This window comes from Larus michahellis, chromosome 1 (genome assembly GCF_964199755.1).
Source record: "Larus michahellis chromosome 1, bLarMic1.1, whole genome shotgun sequence".
NCBI lineage: Eukaryota > Metazoa > Chordata > Aves > Charadriiformes > Laridae > Larus > Larus michahellis.
In genome coordinates this window covers 142,758,020-142,782,862 of record NC_133896.1, presented here as the reverse complement: position 1 = coordinate 142,782,862, position 24,843 = coordinate 142,758,020, and the positions used below count along the sequence as shown (strand labels likewise).

General features: G+C 41.3%; 1 protein-coding gene across 1 annotated transcript; it reads right to left on the bottom strand.

The window, feature by feature from the left end:
• Positions 1–499: 499 nt before the first annotated feature.
• Positions 500–14,730, bottom strand: GPR143 (G protein-coupled receptor 143). Its single transcript, XM_074572892.1, has 8 exons — positions 14,390–14,730; positions 12,598–12,707; positions 9,515–9,609; positions 8,539–8,631; positions 7,929–8,038; positions 6,455–6,563; positions 3,783–3,900; positions 500–1,174 (listed from the first exon to the last, which is right to left on the bottom strand). The coding sequence occupies exons 1-8, from the start codon at positions 14,631–14,633 to the stop codon at positions 875–877; spliced, it is 1,179 nt and encodes a 392-aa protein (XP_074428993.1). The 5' UTR covers positions 14,634–14,730; the 3' UTR covers positions 500–874.
• Between the last annotated feature and the right edge of the window lie 10,113 nt (positions 14,731–24,843).

Sequence of the window (24,843 nt, the reverse complement as noted above, 5' to 3'; positions counted from 1 at the left end):
CTCAGAGAAAAGACTACTGATTCTACTTATTCTGCCTTTTGATCAGTACTCGGATCATCTAGGTGTTTTTTGCAAAGGTTATCTCTTAATGCACCTGCCCCTAATAGTCATAATCCTGTTAGACAAGTACATATAAGGATCAAACTGAATCCATACTAAAGAATAGTTTGAAAAGTTATTTTTGCTTGAACCAGGAGTGAACTGGAATCATTATTCTGAAGCGTTTATGGAGCCTAGGCTGGGCTTGATTTCTTTTTTTTTTTTTTTTCCAAAAAAGCCTTTCAGCTCCCTAGATAAAACCCAACTGAAAATTCACATAAACACACTAAAAGAAGACTATGTCAGTGAGACTCTACACAAACAGGAAATATTTGTGCTTATGTCAAACGTTGCTGTCACTAATGTTTTACCAGAGTGTCAAGGCTGGATATGGTGTCTCAGAAATCCTAGAGCTGTAACTCTGGGTAAGGAATTTTATGTTGAGCCAGGCAACACATTTAAAAACCCAACATAGTAATAGTCCATTTATTTAAAGAAAAGACTCTTCTACCATATGGAGGTTACAAGACAAATTAAAACAAAATGGATGAAAATTAATCATAAGTAACATAGATCTTTGCAGAGATATAATCCTGCTGAAAAAGGATCAGGCTTTTATACCTTTTAACACATCTCCTATAAGGTGAATGAAGACATAAACCATAATTTTTCTCTGTCTCACATGCCCACTCTCTCACACACACACAAGTTATAGGAAATGCCATTAAGCCATTGGGCATAAACCTAATTGCAGAGTACGCAACAGTTCACGCAGTGATGTGGTTTTATGAGTCTTGAGAATGTGAGAAGTGGGATCCAGCTCTGTGCCTATAAACTACCAGCCCTGGTAGATGGGAGAGCTCCTGGTTAATCTGTCATCACCGCTAGTGTTACCTTCAGACAACATGCTTATAGCTTCATCGGTCTGCTGGCTGTCAGTTGCTGATATCTTCTTTGAATCATGGATGTTACTTTGGTAGTTCACTGGTGAGGGATAGGCATTTTCACCCACAGTTGATGAGGACATTGATTCCCAGGGTATTTCTCTTTTTCTCCATTTGAAGTCCACTCTCCATCCTGTCCAGCCATAGAAAGCTAACGTGAAAAGGAAGCCTTGCATTGGATTAAGGACACCCTAGGAAAGAGAAGTGCAACAGGAGTTACACCAGCAAGGCTTCACGTTGAACTCCAGTTAAAGGTTTTGCATGCATTAACAACTTCCCTTTCACTGAAAAACTGCTGTCTTTAAAAGATGTGATATGCATGCAAATTGAAGTGTACGTTGTTCTCATTGCAGACACAAACAAATTGGAGTGAAATACCATGACCTGTTGTTCCAATATGCTGAGGCCATCCCAGTGAACAGTAAGCCCCAAATGGTTTTCCAGCATGAATTTTAGCTGGTCATTCCCTTGGTGTGTTTTTAACTTTTCCCACAAGCTCTGGACTGTTTTATTCACAAAAGCAAATATTATATTTTTCGCTAGACGCCAAGTCAAATATATGAGAGTAGACACTAGCACACACAGTTAAGTTTTTAAAAATAGCAGGAATTGATCTGTCTGGAGTTGCTGCATATTCCTGAGCCAGTGAAAATGTCCATCAAAGTGGGATGGAAAAATGGGGAGGGACACTGAAAAAGGAAATCCCGAGTGATTTTTAAAAAAATATTGTCTCTGTTCCCAGTGCTGCGGGATGCTTGGCAAGTAAATGGCTTTAGCGGTTTCCATTTTCCTCATGACAAAAGAGCAATTATTTTTAAGGTCAAATTAAAAAGTAGCTCAGTTCCTAGACCTGATCTCTTGCTCTCCAGGTGAGCAAGAGCAAGGTCCCTGTCACATGAATGTGTTCACTCCTTGTCAGAGAAGGAGGCTGTATCAAATCAGTTGCGTTGCTTAACCCTTCAATACAAAACCGTTCAAGGGCTTAACTACAAAAAGCATGCTTAGGCCTTGCAGGTATTTAACAGCTCCAGAATAAACTCTCTTGGAAAAGGAACCTGCAATATCACCTCTGAACCGACGTCGTCTACCTGGACTTATGCAAAGCGTTTGACACTGTCCTGCATGACATCCTGGTATCTAAACTGGAAAAGCATGGATTTGATGGGTGGACCACTTGGTGGATAAGGAACTGGCTAGACGGCCACACTCAAAGGGTTGCAGTCAATGGCTCAATGTCCACATGGAAACCAGTGACAAGTGGCGTTCCTCAGGGATGAGTACTGGGACCAGTGCTGTCTTTGTCAGTGACATGGACAGTGGGATTGACTGCACCCTCAGCAAGTTTGCTGACAACACCAAGCTGTGTGGCACAGTCAACACGCTGGAGGGAAGGGATGCCATCCAGAGGGACCTTGACAGGCTTGAGAGGTGGGCCCATGAGAACCTCATGAAGTTCAACCAGGCCAAGTGCAAGGTCCTGCACCTGGGTCATGGCAATCCCAGGCACAAATACAGGTTGGGCGGAGAATGGCTTGAGAGCAGCCCTGAGGAGAAGGACTTGGGGGTGCTGGTGGACGAGAAGCTCAACATGAGCAGGCAATGTGCACTTGCAGCCCAGAAAGCCAACCACATCCTGGGCTGCATCAAAAGAACCGTGGCCAGCAGGTCGAGGGAGGTGATTCTGCCCCTCTACTCTGTTCTGGTGAGACCCCACCTGGAGTACTGCGGCCAGCTCTGGAGTCCTCAGCACAAGAAGAACACGGACCTGTTGGAACAGGTCCAGCAGAGGGCCACGAAGATGATCAGAGGGCTGGAGCACCTATGCTATGAGGACAGGCTGAGAGAGTTGGGGTTGTTCAGCCTGGAGAAGAGAAGGCTCCGAGGAGACGTTATAGCAGCCTTCCAGTACCTAAAGGGGGCCTACAGGAAGGATGGGGAGGGACTCTTTATCAGGGAATGTTATGATAGGACAAGGGGTAACGGCCTCAAACTGAAAGAGGGTAGATTTAGATTGGATATCAGGAAGAAATTCTGTACTCTGAGGGTGGTGAGGCACTGGAACAGGTTGCCCAGGGAAGTTGTCAATGCCTCACCCCTGGAAGAGTTCAAGGTCAGGCTGGATGGGGCTTTGAGCAGCCTGGTCTAGTGGGAGGTGTCCCTGCCCATGGCAGGGGGGTTGGAACTAGGTGATCTTTAAGGTCCCTTCCAACCTAAACCATTCTGTGATTCTGTGAAAAATCCCTTGTCAAATATTCCTATAGGAGAAAAGAGGGTAGGGTACAGTAAGAGGCTAGCACCTTACAGCTACTTTTTGGTGCATTGTTTTCAAGATTTTTTATGTATTTGTCCTCAAATAATTATCCAAATGTCATGATATAAGATGCAATTATTCTTTATAATAAAGAATTACCAGAAATTACCAGAAAATGCCCATTTTATCGTCTAACCCTTCAGGAATAATGAGCTAAAACTTTGTAGCTTGCATTATGGCAGAGATTAGCCAGGCTAGACTAGAAATCACTGTAGTGGTCTGTTCTGGACCTTAAAATGGGTAGCAATCACTCACTTACTCCTGTAAATGGGAAAAAAAAGTTGGCCTTTGATACATTTTTGGCAAAGTTTATATGTGAAAAGCACTTCCAGTGTCCGCTCCTTCGTCTCTCTTACTTTCTGCTTTTCTTCCTTGATTTTCTGAGTGTTCATATCCCCCAAAATCAAAAATGACTCACTACGCTGGTGCTGCTCTACCAGTCTTATAAAAGTGATTTCTAAGACTAAGAAATGTCACAGCTGACCTACCATTATAATCCATGTAATCAGTGCAGCACTTCTAATGTTCTTCAGGGGCATTTCATTGATATCTGGCTGCATTTCGAGGTAGAACAAAAGGCTCTCATTGATGATATTGGATGACCAGCTATTGCAGGAATAAAGAAGAGGGAGACAACAAGACAGTTATGTATATGTGCATGTATACATAAGATATGCTTTACTTTCAAATTATAGAGATTAGGATCACTAATGTGGAGAGTGAGATTTTTTTTTAATGTTGTCTCAATCTGAAGGGACCAGTAGGTCTCTCAGATCAAACACCAGACACTTACCTGCTAGCCCAGGCCTAGACAAAGAAATCAATATAACAACAAAATAACAGCAACAAAAAAACCCCACAAACAACAATAAAAGCGCAAAAACCTGATCATTTGAGCTTGCTATAGAACAGTAAATTGCAGGACAAAAATCAATAAACAACTGTGATCCATAATGGGAACATCATGCATGCTGAATTCTTTTGCTTGTGTCTTAACATGGTAGTGCTCACAGATAAGGAAACCTAATACATGCTTGGGTGTTGTAAAAGGCTGCAGAAACTCCAGCTGGTGTTAGAATTTCAGGCTTAGGTTACAGCAGGTTTTCAAAATGTACTTTAAAAAACTACAAAACAAAACCAAATTTGTACTTTAAAACCCTTGAAAATGCCATCAATTTTTTGGAATAAAGGTAATTTCTGTCTTCAAAAGGATAAGCATAATCAAATCTCTTTCTGTGAAAGAAACTGAGAATATTCTACACTAAATAAAGCTTATAGTAAATGGCTGTAACTTCTTATGACTTCTAAACAGTCAGACCAGCATTTCTTTATAGTCCTACTGCAGCTTCAGAAAGGAAACCATCAGCATCCATGTCATACTTTCTAAAGGGGTTTATACATGTCCTTCCTGCAATTATATTTTTATCACAGTGTAAATCCTCTTGCTCTCCCCTCCCAAATCTGCAGGCATCTCTTCTACCCCATGTTGCCCCCGCCTGCTGCCTTTGACTAACTCACCTCATATTTGACTTCTGGGATGGAAGCCCTAAGCTTCTGAGATGGGACTGCCTCGGTCTTTCCCTACAGTAACCTTTGAGAGAGTTTTTACACTCTAAAGCTTCTGTTTTATTAGAACAAAATCCAAAACTAGAGCTGAGATTATATTTTTTAGTAGGAAAACCCAGAATGAGACAGAATGGAAATAAACAAATGTCCCCACTGTGTCCCTGGGGAACTGGTCCTTTCTTTCATGCTTGCTCCCAGACCAGCAAGCTGGCCACCATTCCTTAGGTTTCAACACACCGCTGCAATGCCTCTGGGCTCACTCTTTCCACAGCCCTGGAAGCCTGGCTAAATCTCTGCTCCTTGTTATTTTCAACAGTTTCCAGGAAGCCATGCTGCACGATCCTTCGCTGCTGTCTCATACTCCCTCTCCTGCTGGCTACCTCACCCTTCACACTAGAAACCTGTCTCCTGAGCCAAGCGGACTCTGTCGTTCCCCAAGAAAAGATAACCATTTCCCTTCAGAGCACTCCGGCATACAGCAGGCAGGAGAAGATAAAAAGGCAGTCTTTCTCCCTGTTCAGCCTTTTAACGCAATGTAACGTGCATTAATGTACCTGTGTATAAAAACGTTAAGTAGAGACTGTCAAGTTTGGCCAAGTCATTTCACTACTCCAGGGTCGTTTCCTTCCTCCCCTGTTGTTTGTGTTACCCACGAAGGTAGTAAACACTTCATAGCAGTGACTCCTCCTTACTAGGTCATTGCACAGACTCTTGTAGAGTGGATCACCACTCTTTCTGGTGCCTTTATTGCTGTGGGATAATTGTGAGATTACAGTAAAAACTGTTTCCTTCAAAAGCAGGCCCTATTTCAGCTCAGTTTTGCTGTGTGCATCCAGTACCACTCCAGAATCTTTCACACTGGATGGCGCTCCTGGAGCAGAGGTGCAGGGATTTGGGGATGAGATGTGTACCCTCCCTCCTTCCCCATTTCCCTTGTTCCCGTCCTCCTCTCCTCCCTATCTCTTTCCTGTCCCTTTGTAAAGTACTATTTGCATGGAGGAAGATGGAATATTAAGAAAAAGATTAAATTGTTAGAAATTTCACACACAGTCACATGGAGATGTTTTTTTCTGGCACATAACCCTGTATTTCAGTTGATATCCATGCTTTTTTCACACGCTTGGGATCTGCAAACCACAGAGGTGGCAATAATCATATAAAATCATAGTCAGGGCCACGAAGCCCATCTTAGAAACATATTTATTGTAGTTTTTCAGTGATGTGTTTGGTGACAAGTGGCTCTGAGAGATCTTGGGTACAGAATGCCATCTATCACCCCACAGTGCTGGGGAGCTGCTGCTCCAGACTGCTTTAGTTTATGCCCAACGTTGTTCAGGGTTTTTTTTGCTATTGTTTCTTGGGGTTACTGTTTTCCTGTTGGTTAAACTTTTTTATCATTTCCTCGCAGCCTTGTGATGCTACATGAGTGATTCAGCCACTTTGTGAACTACTTCAGAACTAATTCTTCCTTAGAAACTTCCCCTTCCAAGCATAAAGACAAACAAATGAAGCAACCCATCACACTCTATTCTTGTCCCACACCCTCTCCAGCTGGGAAAAAAGGCAATTTAAAACAAAATAATGCACCTCTTACCAAATAACGAATACCAGCATAATTTTGAAGAAGCGGATCTGGATCTCTGTCCCTAGACGTCTCTCATTCTCTGTGTAAATCCCTTGTCTCCCTTTCAGTAAGGAGGCAACTGGAAAGTATACAATTATGTTCATTAACATACGTGTATCTTGTTAGCGATAGGCACAAGGATGCAGAAGATGGATGTCTCTAAAGAGAGAACAAAGGAACAGATGGATTTGTCTCCAGCAGCAATTCAGAAGCTGGGAGGACCATCATCAAGGAATCTCACATATAGCCTAATACTAAAGGAAAAGAAGTACATCCATTATGGATTCCTAACATGGGTGATATCACACTAGCTATTTTTGCTTCTCTCGATCCCACTGAAAATAGAAAATAGTGTGGTCAACACACTTCTTTTTTATAACAAAAAGGTAGTGCTTAAAACTTCAATCTAATGTGTGATATAATGATATATTTATTATGTGATGTCTAGACTAAAATAGAATACGTTCTATCCCATTATGCACATTATATTTCATTGTGCAATTGATACAGCATTGGCTACACCTCTAAAACTTGAAGGTGTAATGTCAGCAAGAATAGAGAGTTATGCCACATGCTGTTCAGACATCACATGGAATATACATGTGCACAAACACAAATATACTCAGTGTGTATTTTCCAATAAAAAGAGTGACTTTTTATAGGAACAATTTTTTAAAGCAACAACTGTTCCTTTGAAAATGAGTATTACTGAGGGACACAGGATAGATGAGATGAAGCCTGAACTGAGAATACAAGGTCCTCTGTTGCTGTTTTTATATTTTCAATGTGTAGATTATAAGTATGAATTCAGGTGCTGCAAACATCTAGGACTGATCACATTACATGCAAAGTATGCATTGAAACTGTGGCTTTTTTCAGTTTCATTTCTTCAAAGCACTGGATAATAAATTAAATGGGAACTTCAAGATCCCATCTGAGTTGTGTATGATTCCCATTTGTTTCATCATCTCAGAATCATGAGTGACAAAATTCTGATCATATTTTATTATTTCTTTAGCTCCAGGGCTGCCAAGAAGTTAGATAAACTATCAGATCTCACCAACATTATCTTTAAACCAGAATAAATTACATTCCAAAGTCCAGGTTGGTACCAATACTACAGTGGATTTAAGCATCCATTATACACTGCCTCAAATACTTTAAATCGAGGGTAATTTAGTAACATAGAAACACCTTTGCCAATCTGCATCAGAGTTTTATAACAGCATAGCTTGAGCACATCATCAGAGTCTGTCTCTAGGGCAAATTTCCCATCAAGATGGTATCTTCATTTCAATAGGGAACTCCCTCCCACCCTTTGCTGTATCTTTATGATTTAATGAGGAGCTATCCCACATCACTGAATAACCAGGCATGACTATTTACAGTATTGTTACATTGCTAAATAACACATACTGATTCACACTGGCCTTTAGGAACATACCTGCTGATACGGTCCTCCTAAACAGGATGGGGTTGACCACCAGCACTAGCAGGAGCGGGGCATAGGTTGTGATGTAATGTGGGATTGCATGCTCCAAGCCATTTTCACAGCTGAGAAGAAATCATTAATAGCTTATGCAATTTTTTTTTTCCATATCGGACAGTTCTGGCTATTCTATGTGTGTCACCTTTAACATAAAAAAATAAAACAAATGATGCAAACTGATGATAAACTTTTAATTCACAGACCTTCACTACCAGTTCACATAGGACACAAAGTTGATTATCAACATGCACTGTGTCTGTGCATTTTTCTCAAATTCAAAGGAACAATTACAATGCTAAAACCAGGAGTGGGAGAACAGTGGTTCCCAGCAGAAGCTGTATCAGTGCTGCAGCATGCCCAAGTGCCTGTATTGCTGGGCATATTTCTTCAGGGCCCCATGAAACCCAGGCAGGTATTTCTGGAATATTCACTGACTCAGTGGGACAGACTTGTCAAGGATCAAAAAGCCCAACATTTGGACATCTGTCTCTAAAGCTGACCAAAGGACATTCAAATGACCAGATGGCTCCATGATTTTGCAGGCTGTTCCCAGAGCCCTGCTTACCTGGAGAGAGAAGGGTAGTAAAGCAGTGCAATTCCCTCCACGCAGAGCATCACCGCGAGGCCCCACGTCATCATGTGGTACAGCACAATCGTACTGCAGGCACCAAAGAGGACAGGCGTAATTAAAAATACTAAACCTTACACTTTCCACAGTGCAACTTAAAAATAGGATCTCCACTGAAAAAGAGCTTTACAGATATGAAATGGTGCAGAACAACAATGGCAGTACATTAAACTAAGGAAAGCAGGTGAGGCAGGGGAGCCCTTCAGAAAAACGATGAGCCAAAGTATTCGTTCAGGCTTGCACACAGAAGTCCTGTGTCCTGCAACCTGTAGGGTGGAAAGCTTTTCCCTTATGCCCAAATCTCCAGAAGAAAGCCCTGCATCCTTCATTTCTCCTGCAGAGAACAAATTAGGGAATATGAATGGAGCTGAACAGTCAAATAAACCACCTTCTGTAATTTGCAGAGAATTATGGTTATCTTTAGCATCGCATACTGCTCCCATCTTAGGGAGGTTCAGATCTGTCTGTCAAAAGTCTTTCATTGTTTACTCTGATCTTAGAATCAGGCCAAAATACAAGATTATTTATTTTTTTTTGGTTAACAGGGATGACGGGTATTATTTTCAGGATAACACTTTTTTTGCTGCAAGAATCAATTTCAGGTACAGAGTAGGCACAAAAATAGTATTTCACTGCAATAAAGTTTACAGACCCCAATCTGCTCCCTATTTTTCCAAAGGTTAAATGAATTCACTTACATTTAAATTCCATTTGGACGTAAACAAACCAATATCTTATAGTGCCCTGGCAATTTAAGCACCTAGCACACCACTCATCCATATCATTACCTGGTAACTGCATAAACATCAGATGTTTGTACAAGCTTCACTTACACACTTAGATAGCTGCAGACAAGCATGGACACACAGTGTTGGAAGGAAAAATAACAAATTCAGAGCTTTAACTCTGGTACCTCAGTCCGGCTGATCTTCTTACCACCAAGTAAGAGTCAACAGCGTAGCAAAACAACCACCAGAAGCCAGCACTATACAATAGCTGGATCCACATCTGTGGGGAAAAAAATGCCAAATGTCACAGCTGCTTCTCAAGTACCACTGGGGACTGGGGAGGGACTCAAACCTTTAGGCGATTTGTTCTTTAAATGCGTGTATTTTCCAGCTGAGATCATGAAGTATGAAATCTTACTCAAAATCACAGGAACAGCATTGCTGTAGCCAATGGGTCAAGTCATAGGTAAACTGAACAGCATTTGCTTTCACAGTTTATTCTGTTGTTTGGAAAACCTGTTATTTACCTCTCCAGTCCTAACCCTCAATGTCATGAGTGAAACCCGAAGAAATTTATAGCAAGGATGTTTTAATTTTAGGTTAAAATTTTAGTAGTTTCTCAGTAGATGAGGCATGAAAATATAACTGAAGTCAGTCATCACCACAGTGTGCCTATGCATCTTGGGTTTGGCATGTGACGGGCCTTTTCTCCATGCATAAGAACCCGATTCAGGGAACGGTTATTAAGAAAAAAAAGTTCATTAACAAAAGTATCACTCACCCTCTGGAAACATTATCCGTACTGAACTCCCTGTCTGATTTCTTTAATAAAAATCCAAAGGAAACAGGTTCAAGTCAAGTTAAATTCCACAGCATTTGTGAGCTGGCCCTATGCATTTTTCCCATGAGCCTATATAAGATAAGTGACCTTTCTTTGCCGCTGTTTATAAACTCCAAATTTCTCCCACACAGGAGCTGGCTCTTTGTAATAGTCTGGAACTATTTTAATATTCATATTACCTTCCCTCTGAGCCTTCTTTCAGTTCTTATTTGAATATCTTTTGTCACAGCTCCATAGTAGCATCCTTTTACAGCTGGAAACCAACATACTTGTTACTGAGCCAAACGTCAGTGAATAGAGATCTACTATTCCTTCTTCCAAAAGGTAAATCAAGCTGGGAAATATTTCCTTCCACAATGGGTGTAGAGCCTGCTTCTAGTCATGCGACATGACTTATTCAGTATTTAATTCAAACACATTGCTAGTGCACGTTTTCTGCTAGTGAACAGGAGTGCACTAACATTTTGCTAGTGCACAGGAGTCAGAAAATAAAATTCCAGGCTTCCTTGTATTGCACTTTATCCACAGCGCTTAGCATGTAACTTCATCTATACTTTTATATATTTACAGTTAAAAAATGCACTATTTACTATACACACACATACATACAAAAATAAACTGTGGGGTCTTTCCACCAGAAAATCCAACATAGACAAGACTGTCTCCAAAAATGATATAAATCAGATGCACCTAAACCCAAAATCTTCATATGCTACCTCACTTTTTTGCAAAATGACACATTTTGCTACAGAGCCTGAGAGGGTACCCCTCTGCAAACCACAGGCTGTTATTCAAAGGAGATGCCTAAAGGCCTCACTATTTGGAGTTTGTATTGGCTTGTGGATAAGTGAAATCAAACAATACTACTAAAAGAAAAATAAAATAGAACCAGAAACATTTTATTAACTCACATGAGAATATATTGGGGGAAGTGAGTGGAAGGAGGATTATTTTTCATTCCAATATAATTAAATCTAAATTTGGCAAGTGACTCAAACTACAGCACTTTGCTGGAGCCCAGGAGAGAGAAAATAAAAATAGTGGTAGACCGCTATGCTGCTCCCTATCTAACCTGAGATCCAGATGAAAAACAAACAATCTGCATACAGTATCTTTGTCACAGTTTAAAAATATTATTTTTTGTGTCAAGGGCCAATAAGCGAAATTTAAGACAAAGGGAAACATGGTTTTTTGAATAGGACGTTCTTGCTACAAGATATTGATGTTGCCGGTTTCCCCTTCCTCAAAGAAAAAAAATCAACATTTGCATCTAATAAGCAAAGCTTAAACATCTACGATGGGATTGAGAATCGATAGATGCAAACAACTGATATTTGCTTCTAGGACACAACTACCATGACTGAAATTGCCATTATGTAGGCATATAAGGTACAGTGAATTGCATTTTGGCACAAATTGTTTTATTTAAAAACTGCCGGAGTTGAATAATTCTGTTTTTGTGCAGCATATCCTCTTCTATGTTGTAAACTTTGAATTGCAAAGCTAATAATGCTCACACATTAATTCATTGGACACCCTACATTCCAACTGAATTTGAGTAAAGTGGTAATTTGTCCTATTTGCCATTCTCCATGTTTTGGTAAAAACATGTCTTTTTCTTGTACAGTAAACCCAGTACTGTGATTGGAATATTTGAAACCAAGTTTCATTCTGGACTTTTGTAAGGCATTTACATTTTTTTATTCTATGTGTTTTAATCCAGAAGATACTTAATTAGACAAGGCCAGATGCGGTCATTTCTGAATGCCCATATAAACAGTGATCTGAGCTGTAATCCTGCATGGCGGGGATAGAACTTCTGCAGCAGCTTTGCGTCTTTGGGTATATTTATCCTGCAGTTCCTGTGTGTCTAAAACAAACACTCTCACACCACAAAAGCTAATTTAAGCTACCCAAGTTGCTGGTTTCGGTCAGTCCCCACAATATGCCACTACGCAGGCTGTAATTTCCACTGGAGAAGGTGGGCAGATCCCCCTGTGCTGTGGGTGAGAGGGATCAGCGATGCCAATGCAAACCAAGCTGCTGGTTTCAATGCTGGTTCGGGAATGTCTGTAGTACCCTTATACCTCTGTACCCCTGACTTCGGCAAATGTCTTGCCCTCCACTACCCCAGCACTCCTGCAAGGAGCAAGTGCTACAAAAAAGTGTGGGACCAGTCTGACCCATGCTGCCCTGCGCCCTCCCACACGCCGAGTGGCATCGAGCACCCTGCCTGCTCTGAGATGGGGTCTCAGCAGGAGGCACGAACGCACTTGCAGGGGTGCGGCAGAGGCTGAAACCGTAATATCCAGGCTCTGACTCACAGCCGAATTTCCTTCCGGACACAGCGGTTTGCCTTTCATACTCCCCACGTTGAGGGACTGTCAACCAGGAGTGGGAGGAAGGGGAGACCATCCCTGTACCTACCGCGCTCCCCACGCAGAAAGCAGATGGCCACATGTCAGTCCCATTCACCACAGAGATGTTAGCTATGAAGCCTGGGAAGCCTAACCATACGCTTGACCTGAAGATCATACCTAAAGAAAAAAAATAATAATGCATTAATGCTTTGAACCTGCTGGCGTGATTCGAGTCACATGCTTCTCCCCGGCCACATAGTTCACATCGCAGCCCAGATTTTCTGCGTCCGAAGGAAGGCTACGGCTGCAGAGGAGCAGAGGAGGAACAACTGCGCTATTTAAACATCAATATAATCGCCCAGGGAAAGAAGCCCCAAGGGTCTGAAGCTGCTGGGACTTAAAATGTTATGTAGATTAAAATCTCACTTACAGAATTGTCACGCACTTCCCTAAAATAAATTGGGTAGTGTTTAACAGATTGACATAAAACAGTAACTATTTACAATTTTATGCACATATATTCATATACTAATGTTCATTTCTCTATAATCCCTCATTGCAGAAAAAAATTATTTCCCACTTTTTGCGGTCTTCATTTTTACAAGTAGCTCTTTTCCTCTCTGTCACAGGACTGAACAAAGCACGGCTTTGGAATTAGGTGAGAAAAATACCCATTTTCTTAAATGAACTTAAAGTTTGTTAGTGAGATTTGCCGGGTTTGCTTGAAATAGGCATTAAAGCACCAACATATAGCAGAAAAAAACCACCAGGTTTCCCACCAAGAAAGAATAGTTTCCCACACACCAAAGTGAGTCTAATTCCAAGACAATGATGGATAAATAGTTTGAGTTTGCCAGTGAAAGAGAAAGGGAGAAAAATAACTTTATCTACCGCTGGCCTCATTTGTCTGAAAGGACCTTTTCCAGGGTGAATGCACACAGTTTTTTTCCATCTCTCTCCTTTTTTATTTCCTCTTCTATAATTTGTTTTAATATTGGTGCTTATTACACACCGTGAGAGAAAACCTGGCTAGGTATGAAAGGGGAAAAGACCTGAAATCCCACTCGCTCTCCAGGCAGCGAGAGAGACTTACAAACTGGCACTACTTCTGTTATCTAATGTGAGGGAAAAAATGGTATTGTAGAAAAAACCCTCATCCTGCATTTTCATGGCATGTGTCATGGTAATTTATACCTAATTTGGCAGTAAATGCCATAGACTCATGGGACAGATTTAGATACATTAGTTTCATTTTGACTCATGAGCTTTGTTTTTATTCTCTGTTGTTTTATTCCTCCAGCCCATCAGCCAGGGGCTGGGCAGCAGGTTGTCCGTGATAAGGAAGCTTTGCTCACATTTCAAAAGCCTGCGTCCAGCATGATGTGTGTACAGCTGCAATTCAAATTCATTTGCAGTGGACATGATGTGCTGAGAGAAGTGTCTGGCACACGAACACGATGGCAAACTTGGTCTGAGGGGATTTAAAGATATGCAGGAAGTGTTTTTCAAATGTAGTCTTAAGGATCAGCTAAGTGTTTGATGGCAGCTTTAGTTTTAAATATGCTGCCTGACCTCCACTTTTATGCCTTCCTCTGAGAACCAGCCACTGTTCCAGATTTTAATTTGTTTTAAAGCAGAGATTTTGGTGTAGATTTGTCAAGAGCTTTTACTTCTAAAATATAACTATTAAAAAAGACCAAAGGCCCATCATTTTCTGGTCCCACTTAGCCCAAATTTTCCCATGAATACATACAGCATGATTCCCTCAGAAATCTCTGCTGTCCACTCACCAGCTCCATTTGGCTATGGTACCTCAGAGCAACAAGAGCAAGGGTGAGGGACATCAAGCTGGTGCTTACCTAAGCCACCAAGGATGTCACAAACAGAGATAAGGAGAAGGATGGTGGAAGAGGAGGAGGCTTTTGGCATCTTCCGTGGGCTCTGTCCCTTCTTTGGCAGGAGCTGCAGGATGGTCAGTAGCAGACTGATGGAGGCGCTGCCAATGCAAACTCCGCAGAAGACGTCAGGCTGGAAGCTCATCACTAGCTGTGTAGCTGCATCCCGGTTCGGGCAGCAGTAGGTTTCTAACCTGGGAGAAGCCATGAAGCGTCCAGCTGACGGAGAGGCCCCGCGAGCAGAAGAAACTGCTGCTGTTTCCCCAAGCCAGCGTTTGCTTTTTCTTCACCCTCCCCATTAGTCCTCGGTGGTGAGAATCACGCGATTGATGGATCATGTGCTGCTGCTGCTGCTGGAAGTAAATCCCCTAGAGCTGCCTTTCTCAGCCTCGCCTAGCGAGGAGATCAGATCCGAACAAGAAAACACAGTGTAATCTGAAACATGCCCCATGCTTGCTCAGAGCCATTGGCAACAGTTCACTCACATATTTCTGCTTGCACAGTATGTGATACAGGAAGACTTAAACTCATCAGAGCACTGAAGATGGTTTAAAATAAATAAGGATGCAGATACCAAAGGAGAAGCTTTACATTTTAATTGTGTTTCTCTTTAGCCCCATCCCACACAGCACCCTTTAATTACTGCAAATTAATTGAAAAGATGGGTTCAGACACAAGCAGTCCCAGCCTTTACAGGGAGGAGCAGGGCTATAAATCCACACCCTAACCCAAATTTCACCTGTAGTGATCCAACCCACCCATCCCTGTAATTAAAATTAGAAACATGATATCCTATCGCTATAGAAAGAGATTATGTTTAGGAAGACAATATTAACCTCATCCTATTTAAACCGCAAACACAAAATCTTCTCCTTAGTCTGTACTGTCTGTGTTGGATCAGCTTGATGTGGAAAATTCCAGGACTTTTGATTTCTCAATAATATTTTTCTTCTTTTTTTTTTTTTTTATTTGGTAAGGGTTTAATATGAAGACAGGAATTTGGCCTGTAATATTTGTTTTCACTTTATAAGCTAGACAGTATCTTTTAAGTCAGGGGTCCTATTAGACACAGCAGCAAACACAATCATAAACACAAAAAGTAACTCTCCCCTCTCAGCTGAGCTTCAAACTCCCTGAGTCAGCCCTCACTTCTCCAGAAAACTTGTTTGTAGGAACATGTTCAGGAAGTACAGGAGGGAGCGTTGCTAAAAGACTTAAAGTGAACTGGATGTTAAATAATACGGTCATGGGTTTTATAATTAGTCCTTAAAATGACCTAACCTTTTATTTCTAATTTTTCCAATGGCCCAGTTTATTCTTTTAGCAGAAATTATGAAGGCCTGATGAATGACAGCGAGATGTTTTTGCATGCAGGGGCTATAAAACACAGAGGCTTCAATCAGTATGTCTACCCTCAGTAGAAAAAACGCTGCCAATCCTAAGTAAAATGGTACCTGCTGAGTTCTTCATTACGCAAGACTCTTGACCCCAGCGCAAGAACAAACCTCACCAGCCTGCTGACTGTTGGTGGGGGCCGTGCAGCCTCCTGGTGCAGGATGATGGTAGCAGGGCTTGGGTGGCAGCTGGAGCCCGAGCTGCCAAGAACATCGTGTGTCCACCCACCCCGCTCCCAAGGGACTCCCCCGTGCTCTGCCCAGGCTACACCACCCCAAGAGCGGGACATCAGCTTGCAGATTCAGACTCCTACACTCAGATGTCCATACACCAGCAAGGTGTCTGAACTCCCATTATAGTTAATTGAGATCTTCAGCAGCTAAGCTTTGAGTCTAGACTCAGTCTAGAGAGCTGTTCAGCTCTTCCTAAAATAAATGTACATGGTGAGCTGAGTAGGCTCCAGTGACTATAATGGGAACTTAGGCATACACATCGTCAAAGACTCGGAAATCCAGGCAGCTGAGTTTGAAGCTGAATGTCTTTGCTGGATGTTTTTGCTGCTTTCCAGCATAAAGAGATTTTCCTGCTCCATGGATGAGGACAGGTGAGTGACCTGGATGTCACAGTCCTATGTTTGTTACTACCGTGTATACAAAAAATATACTGGGGACAGTAAGGTTGCGAACCAGGTTGCCCTGCTCCAGAAATACAAACTCTTGTTAGGTAAAGGAGAACACCTGTGCTCTGTCATCAATACAAGGCTCTGTTGTCAGTACAAGGTTGGTACTCCTTAGGCTTCATTCCACCTCCGCTAGAGCAGTGGTGCATGGAGTTGCCACTTCTCTGTCAAGATACTGCATTGCAATCTACCTGGCTACTAATGAACAAAAATTACGATTCCACAGAGACAAATTATTATTTAAAATAAAGCCGTCATATACCACGTATACAATGCAAATACATATAAATCAAAATAAATGATGTTTGCTCTCATTTGAAGGTAAACATAGAACAGCAAAACTTTTAGATTACTAGACAGAAACTGTTGAAGAGAAGCCTTTCATCTCCACTATCAGTTTCTAAAATTGTTCCTCTCACTATTTCTGTAGCCATTTTCCTTCCTTCAAAAATTTGAAAAGCATCTCAAGTTGTTGTCCTGATCATTTGTTCTGGCTTACAAATAGGAATGTTTTGTGTGGTTTGCTTTTTCTGCTTATCATTTGTTTTCATTGATCTTGACTGTGATCTTCTAGTTTGCCCATGGGGATTTACTATTTCATTATTTTAACTTTTCCCTCCCTTTTGTTCAGCCAATTTGAAACTACTTTCATTCCTCAATTGTAGTCTTAAAATCTGAAGATTCATTTTTTTTAGCTTTCTCTGTTTCTCTCTCCACAGTTTTGCCAGCTGTGCACCCTATTCTACTGCTTTACTTCTCAGAGTGCAGGATTGCTTTTTAACCTCTTCTTCTGGGTTCCTTCCCTCCCATTCTCTCAGGATTTGATTACACAGTTACTTGCAGAAGGAGTAAGTGACCTGTAGCATACCTAATACAAAATGAAAACAAAGTGACTCATGAGTGAATGGATACCTGCCATGATACAAGTAGATGCGTCTTTACATGTGGACGTCTGAGGCTGAATGGGAGGTGGATCTGCCAAACTAATGAGCCACCCAACATCTCAGCTGGTAAGATCTAGCTAGTCTCTGGCTCAGAGTTGTGGGACTCGAAGTATAAAGAGTCAGAACAGTCAAAGAAATTCAAAGCTGGTTTGGCAGTGTTATACCTGAGATTAATTTGGCTTCTCATGATTATGAAAATAAGAGGATAAAAGCTAGGGACAAAGGCAAAGGAAACAGAAAAGTAATGAAAGAAAGTAAGGGAAGAGTTATTTTTCCTTGTTAAGGAATGTTATTTAGTATTCAATAAAACTTACATTGTTCTACAGGTCCTAACTCCCTTCCCTCTGAAATTATTGACACAGTTCTCACTGCCATCAGTGGTGTGGAACAGACGCACAAATACAGCATGTCTCATTTCTGCACCAAGGCAGGATCTCAATTAAGCAAATGGTGTAGGTTGGAGACAACCATTAGCACGCATACAAAAAACATTAAAAAAAATCCCCTGCAAATTGCAAATACCAATCAGTCAAACTCACAGTGTAAGTACGACATTGCACAACACTGAAAATTCCAGTCCTGGTTTTGTACATTGGCAACAGCGTGCTCAAGAATAAGAAAAATACTGTGTTCCTTGCAAGGAGAACAGGCATGTACTCCATACACACAGCTTTTAGAAATACTTACTCACGCTCTCCTTGGACCCAGGACATAATGTTTCAGTCCAGTCCATGTTCATCATTAAGACGAAACACCAGCTTGCCTGCTTCTAAGGGGAAAGCAACAGGTTTACAAAAATATGACGGGCATGAATTTCTGCTCTTAAGGAGTGTGCTATAGCTTATGTTTGAGTGTGCAGTTACAGATACTTTAATCACTGTTTTAATTAAATCTGAGACTGCAGTACTGGTTTACAAAGGAGAAGGAAATTTATGGATATAGTGACAGAGGAGAACTTATTTTTGTTTATGTGTACAGTTCAATGCATCACTACCTCAATTTACAGCTCCCAGTGAAGATCTTTGCTACCTTACAAATGTAAAAACTATATCTTGTCAATGATTCATGATCTCATAGTCTTTTACACATTACCTGATATAACATTTCCCAAACTGATGAAAGCTGTGTCTGTCTTCAAACTAAATGGATGCAATAAAACCAGTTATGATCTCCCAAACAGATCCTGCAATATGTTCTTAAAGGCCTTAACATACAAATCTCCTATATGCTTAGCATGGTTCTTCATTTTATCCACACAGACCTCCCGCATTAGATTTACTTTGGAAGAAACCGTAAGATATGATCTTCCCATAATTATCAGTACTAGTTTTCAAAGCTAACTTTAAACTGGCATTTTGCTTAATGTATAACTGAAATGAATGGGGAAATTCACACTATTTTAAGTTTTCTTTAGGCAGGGATATTGGAACAATAGTGATATTAAAAGTGTAACAGCTGTCATCCTTATAACAGCTACAGACTCCATTAAAAAGAAACAGAAGGAAAACAGAAGTATTGCTTTCCTTCCCTCAGTGATTTGAATATAATTATAGAGTCGTAAATTATTAATTCACATTTAAGGATGGTGAACATTAATGCAAAAGGATGAAAATGAATGTATCTCATTTGCATAAAAATAATAATGTTTGAGTTCTTTTTGTTTTCTTTAAGAATGAAAACACCAATAAATGAAATGAGCGTGCATTTGAACAACTCAGTAATTGTGTGTATTTAACTGATGCAACTGTGTTACACATATTTTATTGACTTCTTATATAACTTCTCCAGAGAAATGTTACCCTACCTGACTTTTGTGAAGAAACGTACACAAATTGGTTATCAAAACTGTGCCTATTACACATTTAAATTAGTAAACAAGATTTATATGGATGAAGCACAAATTAACTGAGTAGAAAAATGCATCCATAAACTGGAGGAAACAATTTTTGCTTAGGGATTGAACGAACAAAATCCCTGATTCTCTATGTCAATGCTGAGAATATTGCAGTCTTTGAACCTGCACCAAAACTGATTTTGTGGCCACGTTTCTGGACAAATTCCACCATTAATCATTGTCATCGTTATATTAGTTCGCAGAACAAAAAGATACCTCCCTTTCAGCATACATGTAATAAAGAGATCTTGTCCCAAACCTACACAGACTACCTGAGACACAGTTTGCATAGGAACTGACTGATGAAAAAGACTGTGAAAAGAAAGAATATTATCCTCTCCACACACAGTGACACTGAAAATTGGATCTTAATGTTTGTAATGGATCTTTTTGTTTGGTCTACAACATGTTGAATGTCTATCCTGTCCTCAGTATCTTCCAAAGGTATCCTAGGCCCCACTACTTCTGCATTCTCTTTTAGAGGTTACGTTAATTGGTTCCCCCAGGAGAAATTCAGTGGGATACTCTTACATCCTTGTTACAATTGTTAGACTGTGGGATCTTGTTAGATTATACCTCCCACCACTCAGATGTTATATTTTCAAAGCCCATTAGCACTAGAAAATTATCTCATAAAACCTCTATTCCCAGGCCAATCTACGTAACTAAATCAAAACATATTACAGCACTAATTTCACAACTCTTACAATGCAAAAACTCTCCAAGGCTCTGCTAATTAAATTGCTAAAAATGTCAGCGTACCATGGCCAGTTAAATGGTCTTGTTGAACTCTGTAACCAAGTATCGAAGGGAATTCTGACAAAGGGTGCAGTCCTCCAGGTCCAGACCACAGAGACCAGCCAATGCTCCGCTCTGAAATCCCATGAGCATCACTGGGTTTCTTTCCTCTCCAGTGGCTGCATGGCCAGCAGTCAGTCCTGCAGAATCTTGGGACTGGGTGAGGGAAAGTTGCAACCTTCTGCTCCACAAATTGTTGCCTGGTAGCTTCTGAAGTGAGCAGAAAGCTCAAAAGCGTGGCTTAGCTGACTCATGGAATCAAGAGGAAATGCAGTAAAACAGCAGAAACATTATAGTACAGGAAGCACTTCAGATCCACTCTTTTGACTTTTCTGTTTTCAGGACTGAAGATCATGACTTCACTGTCAGAAGTGGACTTTGCAGTCCAGGGTGGACAAAGTAACGAGACTAACTCCTCAGTATCCAAAGTAGTTTACTGGATATACCCTTCAGGAAAGCAATACAGTTACACTATACATTTATATCATAGCTTGGCTACCTCAGCTACTCCCCTTAGTCAACTTCCGGGAGCACGACTCCAAGAAATTGGTTGGTCCTGAAAGTGCTTCAGAAAATGCAGTGTTTTGAAAGAAATCCTCTGTGTACCCTTAATACTCCAGAATTCAGACTTTCAAAAGAAATTAACCTTTGGGGTTAATGGCATCTATGTTTTCACAGAAGATGGGCAATCAACCTCCCCAGCCCCCGAAGCTGTTTTGTCAGGATCTTGCTAACCGACATGAGTATGCTTAACGCAAAAGTCAGGCTAACGAAGCAGTACCTCCCACAGCTTTACCCTTTCTAAAATCAGCACAAGCCAGGAAAAGCTAATCTGAATGTTGGCACTTCTCATTTGTATGACTCGGTAGGATTCCCTCAAACGTCCCACCAACTGCCAACTGTTCTGCCTTGGTCTCTTGAGAGAGGAGACCACATCTAGACCTTTAGTATAAATGGGCATAGCAGTCTTCGGGGAGGTGGCACGCACAGAAAGAACTTCTGCCCCCTGGACTCTTGGGCATGTTCAAACCAGCCTTATATCACCCCTAATATCACAAAATTCATGTGATATCGCAGGTCTGGCACTGCTGGACCATAGTCTCCTGTTTATAGTTGACACTTTATGGCAAACTGCTATAGCACTACAAAAAAATAAAAATAAAGAACACTTACTTCATGCTGCCTGCATGCTTAGGTGGACTCTCACAAGATGCTACATCCTATGACTTCCACCTGGACACAGTTCATGTTCTGTGTAACCAAGCTGAGAGTAGAAAGGTCATTTATAATGAAGGAATTGTGTCTATTTATAGAATGCACTGAGAGATTTATTTACACATTGCTGATAGGCAGAAAAAGGAAGGTCTGTTTGGGGTTAGCAAGCAAATGAAGACAAAGTCCAAGTGAAAAATACCAGATTACTAGGCTTTTGTCCACTCTCATGCATACTCTGGTCTCTTGCTATTTATCTACCCTTTTAAAAGCCTTCACAGCATTATCTGCAAAAAGAGCATTTGAAACCTGCCCTTTGGCATTTTCCCTGGTCACCCCTGCTCCAGTGATCATCTTTGTCAAGTACAGAATTTAGATATGTTTAGATGTGTTTAGATGCTGTGATATCAGAGTTTAAATGCATTAACGACTGTTGTTAGACTCTGAGGCTAAGTCCCCACGTAATTAAAAGGGGACAGTACTGGGGTTTGGGCACGTAAGAGCAAGTCGCACAGCACAGTTTGTATAGAGAATGTTATCACCACGTAAGGTGTGTTATCAAAGAAGATGGACAACGAAAAATACTCCCTAAGGTACCACAATCAGAAATGCAGCAGCCAGAATAAATATTACAAATGATGCTTCACTGAAATGATGGAACTTCATGAAGCCAAAAAAATCCCAGGTTAATGAAGTTGCAATGCACATACATATGACAAAATACAGCTATATAGTGTATATATATACATATATGCATATACTGCTGAATTCTCTTCCGCAACCAAAAAAGGGTGGCTTCATCCATACTGCCTTGTAGTAACAGTCACTGGCCCATGCTATCCCCCAAACTGTGCCCAAGCACTGCCTAGTTAGCCTGCTGACAATGAAGCAGTATGGACTGTCATGGGCCAGCGCCTCAACCTCTGGGCGCTCACTCTGCTTTTTGGTTTCTTTGTAAAGTGGTAGTCTGAGATGTTGTAATACAATTTGACAAAGGACCCTAATGCAGGAACTGGAAAAAGAACAGGTATACAGATACCAGAGGGACAATGACCCAAAGCATGACTTGTGCTTGAATTTGACTATCAGCTGAAAAACCCATCCCCAGGGAAAGCTGGTTACCTGTTCACCTCCGCTTGTTAGGTTTTATGTTGTTTTCTGACTCTGCAACCGCATGAGCAGTTGCTATCACCCTTTTTTTTGACTTACAATCTTGTTATCATCCAAAATAATGAAAACTATAAATCCTGAAGTGGGCTATGGATTACAGCCCTGTGTTGGGCTCATCTCATTTTTCTCTGTTTACAGGTCTAATAAGTCTCAAGATCTAAGCCAAGAATATTATTGTTAGCAAATCACGGGCTTTTTTCTCTTGGTCACTCGCAGACACAATTTGTTCCACAGTGAGCGCTCTCACCCTCAGAAAATTGCTCATAAAGCATATGTGATATTGTGAGAATACGTAAGAATCGAGCAAAGTTTCAATCAAGAACTTCATGGGCTTAGAAATACCAGCGTATCACATGAAATGCTATTCTTTCAGAAATTTCAGCTTTATAAAAAGCCCTAGATAAAGAACACAGAAGCTTTTTTTGGTCCTAAGGAACTGAAGAAGTCAACATATATTTGAGTGTTTATCTGAAAGGTTGAGAACTTCTAAGGGTTTTTCCAGCACTAATTATGGGATGACGAAGCTTTATTTGCAACACAGGAGAAACAAGACACACTTGGGAAAGGTGTTTAAAGTGCCTAAATCACACAGCAGACATCCAGCTGGAGATTTTTTAACATGTTATTTTTCATTCTGGGAAAATGGGTAATTTGTTGAAATCAAAGTGTTTTGTAGAAGAGCATGATTATGCTGAATCCATCAGAAGAAACATGGCAGGTTTCCAAAGTAAACCCTCCTGGTTCCCAGCCATGCCAGGATGTCTGTCTCTTGGGCTGCTACCCAACCTGTTTCTCCAGGTTCTCAGGACTTTCAGACTCCACAATAAACTGTCAGCAGTTTGCCAACCCTTGAATTACTGGATCAAAAAGTCCATCCACTTCTGCTACAGGAACTTCTTATCACTATTTCAGACTGTTTTGGTCTTTGTGATGGTTATTTTCAAAGACAAAAGAGTTTCAAACAGGAAGGAGCTGGAAGCCACCTGCAGCTAGTGGCTACAATATAATCACCTTCGCTGAAACATGGTGGAACGAATCACACAACAGGAGGACTACACTCGATGGCTATAAACTGTTCAGAAGGGACAGGCAAGGAAGGAAGAGTGTGTGGGGGGGAGTGGGGGTTGCCCTCTATGTAAAAAAATGGAGTTGAAAAATAGTGATGAACACGTTAAGAGCTTATGGGCAAAAATGAGGGGCCAAGACAACAAAGGAAACCTCACGGTTGGTGTTTACTACAGGCTGTCCGACCAAAGGCAGCCTGTTGATGAAACCTTCTTACTTCAATCACAGGAAGCATTATGGTCCCAGGCTCTGATCCTGCTGGGGGACTTCAATCACTCAGACATCTGCTGGAAAAGCAGCACAGCAAGCTGTAAGCAGTCCAGGAGTCTCTTGGAGAGTATAGAGGATAATTTCTTAATCCAGGTGATATACAGCCCAACCAGAGGAGAAGCATCATGGGACCTGTTGCTCACCCACACGGATGAACTAATTAGAGATGCCAAGATTAGTGGCAGCCTGGGCCGCAGTGATCATGCCCTGGTGGAATTCACAGTCTTGAGGGATATGGGCCAGGTGAAGAGTAGAGTCAGGACCTTGAATTTTAGGAGCACAAGCTTTCAATTGTTTAAGGAATTAGTGGATGGCATCCCCTGGGAAACTGCCCTCGGGGAAAAGGGAGCTGAACAGAGCTGGCAGCTCTTTAAGGACATTTTTCTTAGAGTGCATGAGCTCTTGATTCCCATGTCTAAGAAATCAGGCAAAGAAGGCATGAGACTGGCAGGGCTCAATAAGGACCATCTGATCAAACTAAAGTGTAAGAAGAAAATGCATAGGTAGTGGAATCAGGGACATGTATCCTGCAAAGAACATAGGGACACCACATGGATGTGCAGGGATGGAATGAGGAAAGCTAATGCACAGCTGGAGCTGAATTTGGCAAAGGATACAATGAATAAAAAGGGTTTCTACAGGTACGTTGGCCAGAAAAGGAAGATTAAAGAAAATGTACCTTCCCCATAAATGAGACAGGAAAAGTGGTGACAACAAACATGGCGAAGGCTGAGGTACTCAAGTTTTTTTGCCTCAGTTTTCAGTGGTAATCTTTCTTCCTACATCTCTCAGGCCCTTCAACCTCAGAGCAGGGACCGGGAGAATGAAGGCCCTCCCACTGTAAAATAAGATCAGGTTCGAGACCACCTGAGGAACCTGAACATATGTAAGTTCATGGGACCCAACGAGATGCATCCCAGGGTCTTGAGAGAATTGGCTGATGTAGTTGCCAAGCCAATCTCAATCATATTTGAAAAGTCACAGCAGCCAG

Bases quoted from the DNA above. Each gene is read 5' to 3' on its own strand.
- GPR143 (XM_074572892.1), bottom strand. From the start codon at position 14,633: ATGGCTTCTCCCAGGTTAGAAACCTACTGCTGCCCGAACCGGGATGCA. The intron at 6,564-7,928 runs GTATGTTCCTAA...TATACTTTCCAG, and splicing joins TAGGAGGACCGTATCAGCAG to TTGCCTCCTTACTGAAAGGG. The intron at 3,901-6,454 runs GTAAGAGGTGCA...TTCCTGCAATAG, and splicing joins ATGCTGGTATTCGTTATTTG to CTGGTCATCCAATATCATCA.